The sequence below is a fragment of the Palaemon carinicauda genome, chromosome 27, assembly GCF_036898095.1.
Source record: "Palaemon carinicauda isolate YSFRI2023 chromosome 27, ASM3689809v2, whole genome shotgun sequence".
Taxonomy (NCBI): Eukaryota; Metazoa; Arthropoda; class Malacostraca; order Decapoda; family Palaemonidae; genus Palaemon; species Palaemon carinicauda.
In genome coordinates this window covers 77,495,298-77,500,235 of record NC_090751.1, presented here as the reverse complement: position 1 = coordinate 77,500,235, position 4,938 = coordinate 77,495,298, and the positions used below count along the sequence as shown (strand labels likewise).

Here is a 4,938-nt window from a genome sequence, read left to right as displayed (position 1 = left end):
GTTGGTTACCTCAGATAAGATGTGATTCTTTATGATTTATGCTGGAGTAGGATTTAAGTCTTTTCAGAGCGATGCTCTTTTGTTTAGCAATGTTTTGGTTTGTGAGATTTGTGTAAGACGCTCCATATACACTTGAGAGTCAGCTGTCACAAAGAGAAGTTCATAATGTAGTCTTTTATACATTAAAGACGTATTTTATCAATACCAACGTATTATTATCCATCAAGCATACAGCGACGAAGATGAGATCAGCTGAGAAATAATTACTAATGATGATACATCTCTGTTCCAGGTAATTATTATGGTTAATATGTTGATGGATCCCATGGGAGGGATTGTAATGACAAATGACGGTAATGCAATTCTTCGAGAAATCACTGTTCAGCATCCAGCTGCCAAGCACATGATTGAGATCGCTCGCACTCAGGATGAGGAGGTTGGTGATGGTACCACAAGTGTTGTCATTCTAGCTGGAGAGATGTTGGCGGTTGCTGAACAGTTTTTGCAGCACAAAATGCATCCTGTTATTATTATTCAAGCTTACAGACAAGCATTAGAAGATGCTATTTGTACCCTTGAAGATCAGCTAAGTATTCCAATTGACTTGGAATGTGAAGAGAAAATGGTTGATGTCATCAAGTCTTGTATTGGTACCAAATTTATGGGACAGTATGCAGACTTAGCATGTGCTATTGCCCTTAAAGCTGTAAAAACTATTACAACTGAATCTGATGGACGCAAGGAAATCGATGTGAAAAAGTGGGCAAGAATTGAAAAAATTCCAGGTGGAACCATCGAGGAGTGTCAAGTTCTTAGTGGTATTATGGTCAACAAAGATGTCACACACCAAAAGATGAAGCGTCGTATTGAAAACCCACGGATAATATTATTAGATTGTCCTTTGGAATATAAGAAAGGGGAATCTCAGACAGATGTTGAACTTACTGCAGAAACAGATTTCACAAAGATGCTGGAAATGGAGGAGGAACATGTCAAATCACTGTGTGCTGATCTGATAGCCCTCAGACCAGATTTAATAATCACAGAAAAAGGAGTTTCAGATCTTGCCCAGCATTTTCTTGTCAAGGCAGGGATTACTTGCTTAAGAAGAGTTAAGAAATCTGACAACAACAGACTTTCAAAAGCGTGTGGAGCTGTAATTGTCAATCGCACAGAAGAGCTCAAGGAAGAAGATGTAGGAACTGGAGCAGGTCTATTTGAAGTCAAGAAGATAGGGGATGAGTATTTCACATTTATAACTGAATGCAAAGACCCCAAAGCCTGTACAATTCTTTTGCGTGGTCCCAGCAAAGATATCCTTAATGAAGTTGAGCGAAATCTACAAGATGCTCTAGGGGTAGCACGCAACCTTGTGGTAGAGCCCAAGCTTGTCCTTGGAGGTGGTGCAGTGGAAATGGCTTTGTCTCACATACTTCAAGAAAAGGCCAAGTCGGTTTCTGGAGTTAAACAGTGGCCCTACTCTGCTCTTGGACAAGCTTTAGAGGTCATCCCAAGAACTCTTGCACAAAACTGCGGTGCCAACATCATCAGACTGTTAACAAACTTGCGTGCAAAGCATGCCAATGGGGAGACATTCTGGGGTGTGGATGGAGAGAGTGGAGAAATGACAGACATGAGGACCATCAAAATTTGGGAGCCACTGACTGTAAAGCTGCAAGTTTATAAGACTACTGTTGAGACTGCTGTTTTGCTTCTTCGTATTGATGACATTGTTTCTGGCTCCAAAAAGAATAAAGGCGAGGGTAATCCAAAGGAAATGCAGGATGCTGGCCCAATGGACTAATCTGACAAATTCATTCTGCATTTGCATTTTGTAGAAACAAATTACTTGAATTTGCTCTTCTACACTTCATATTGTGCTTAAATGTTTGAACAAATCTTTCAGCCTCTCCATTAGTGGATGGATGATATGTAGCTGAAAATGTATGCTTTATACCATTGACATTACAAAATTCTTTAAACTCTTGTGAAGTAAATTGTGGACCATTATCTGTAACAATTCTTTCTGGAATACCATGCGTTGAAAAAATTTGCATTAACTCTTTTATCGTGGCGTAAGACGTTGTCGTCTTCATTGGGATACTTAGCTGATCTTCAAGGGTACAAATAGCATCTTCTAATGCTTGTCTGTAAGCTTGAATAATAATAACAGGATGCATTTTGTGCTGCAAAAACTGTTCAGCAACCGCCAACATCTCTCCAGCTAGAATGACAACACTTGTGGTACCATCACCAACCTCCTCATCCTGAGTGCGAGCGATCTCAATCATGTGCTTGGCAGCTGGATGCTGAACAGTGATTTCTCGAAGAATTGCATTACCGTCATTTGTCATTACATGAGATCAGGACTACAATGCAATTACCTCTAAATATTATATCATTATCAATAGTAAGTTCATCCCTAAATTTTAAAAAAGATCTTATGGTTACAGGAACCTCTCTACAATGAGTGGGCCAACCTTTTAGAATTGTTTCTTTTAATGTTTGCAATGTAATATCACTTATGGTCTTTTGTCTAATATCCTCAAGTCTTTCATTTGTCACAGCAACATGTTCTGTCATATTTACATTACCAACCTCTTCAAATAATGCAATTACATCAGATTTATCAGCACCTGAAAATGTATTCGACAAAAAATCTCTACTCAATGTATCTGCTATATACATTTTACTACCTGGTTTATACTTAACACTCAAATTAAACTTCTGCAATTGCAATAACATACTTTGTAACCTCTTGGGACATTTCATTAATGGTTTCTTAAAAATACTTTCCAAAGGTTTGTGATCAGTTTCTACAATAACATCTTTGCCATAAAGGTATTGATCAAAACGTAATGCTGCAAAAACAATGGCTAACATCTCTTTTTCTATTTGAGCATATCGCTGTTCTGTTTCAGTTAACGATTTAGAAGCATAAGCCACTGGGTGACCGTTTTGCATTAGGACAGCACCTAATCCTGACATTGAAGCATCACACTGTAAAGACACATTACAATTACTGTCAAAATATTTCAAGCAAGGAGCTTCAACAATTAGTTTCTTAATCTTGGAGAATGCTTCATCACGAGAAGAGTTCCACTGCCATTCAACATTTTTCTTTTCCAGATTTCTTAATGGTTGAGTTACTTCTGACAACCTTGGTAAAAACTTTGAAAGATAATTAACCATCCCTAGAAATCTTTTCAATGATTTAACATCACTTGGCACTTTTAGACAATTAATAGCTTCAATTTTCTTTGGATCTGGACAAACACCATCCTTTGTTAGCAAATGTCCAATGTACTTAACTTCAGTCACATGTAATTTCATCTTCTCTTGATTTAACTTGATGTTTTCTTTTCGGAATCTTTGTAGTAACGCTAATAGGTTCTTATCATGGTTTTCCAAAGCTTCCTGATCAGTATTTCCTTTGCCATCAACTAGGATATCGTCTGCTATTACTTCTATGCCATCTAAATTATGTAAGGCATCATGCATTCGTCTCTGGTACTCTTCTGGTGCCGATGATATACCAAAAGGCATTCTCTTCCATCTATACCTACCAAAAGGCGTATTAAATGTAGTCAAATAACTTGACTCTATGTCAAGTTGCAATTGCCAAAATCCGTTCTTTGCATCAAGTACTGAAAATATTTTAGCTTTACCCAATCTTGGTAAAATTTCCTCAATTGTTGGAAGTGGATAATGGGGTCTCCTGATAGCTTTGTTCAGATCTGTAGGATCTAAACAAATCCTTAAATCGGAATTAGGTTTTGTTACTAAAACCATGCTAGAAACCCAATTTGTAGGTTCCAAGACCTTTTCAATAATGGTACCTTCCATACTACTTAACTGCTGCTTCAATTTTCTCTTAAGGGCAAAAGGAACTTTTCTTGGAGCATGGATCACTGGTGACACTGTATCATCAATATTTATCTTACATGGAGGTCCTAATTCCCCCAATCCTTCGAATAAATCAGGAAAATCAGAAATAATCTTGTTTTTATCTAACCCTTTCGGAGAAACCTCATTTATTTCTTGCTTAGCACTTGGGTTATCATTCACAAGAATTTTGATCAATTTCAGTCTCTGTCCATCCTCATAACCTATTACAGAAGTAAAATTTTCCTTCACTACATAGAAATTAAGTTTATACTGCTTTCCTTTCCTTTCACACATTAGAGTTTTAACTCCAATAGTCTCGATTGTTTTATTATTAAACACTTTCAGTTTGATGCTATCACCAATATCTAACTTATCATTGCCAATCAAACGCTTCAATTCTCTAACACTCAAAACATTGCACGTAGCACCGGAATCAATCTGAAAATTTATTTCTTGCTGATTTACAGTCATGGTTACATACTGCTTTCTTTCATGAGACATAGAAATGTTTCCTATCGATTCATTTATTGTGCTAATTTGCTGAAGGTCACTATCACTGTCCTCATTCTCTTCACAAGTTTTCACTTTTTCAGAGTTCCAATTACTATTACACTGTTTAGCATAATGATTCCTTCTCTTACATTTAGCACACACTTGACCATATGCTGGGCACATCCTAATTTTATGAGTCCTGCCACAATACCTGCAATCTTTTATTTCCTTGGCACAATTGTACTTAGGCTTAATTTGAGGATTTGTGTACTTATTTTTCTTCTTCCACACGACATTAACTTCCTCTTCTTCAGTATTGCTACTAGTCATCTGCTGCTTTTGCTGAATTCGCATTTCATAATTTTTTACAAAATTCACAGCCCTTTCCAAGGTCATTGGCTTTGTATCCATCTGCACATGATCCAGTAATTTCTCCCTAGCCTTATCATCATACAAATTGAGGATGAATTGATCCCTGATCATTTCTTCTTCATTATCATAATTGCAAGTTTTGCATAGAATTCTTAACTGAGTTATGAATTGATCACAACTTTCATT

General features: G+C 37.0%; 1 protein-coding gene across 1 annotated transcript; it reads left to right on the top strand.

Annotated features, from left to right (window-relative positions):
• Nucleotides 1-301: 301 nt before the first annotated feature.
• Nucleotides 302-1,851, top strand: LOC137620761 (T-complex protein 1 subunit gamma-like). The gene has a single exon (XM_068351169.1). The coding sequence runs from the start codon at nt 302-304 to the stop codon at nt 1,802-1,804; it is 1,503 nt and encodes a 500-aa protein (XP_068207270.1). The 3' UTR covers nt 1,805-1,851.
• The last annotated feature ends 3,087 nt before the right edge of the window (nt 1,852-4,938 follow it).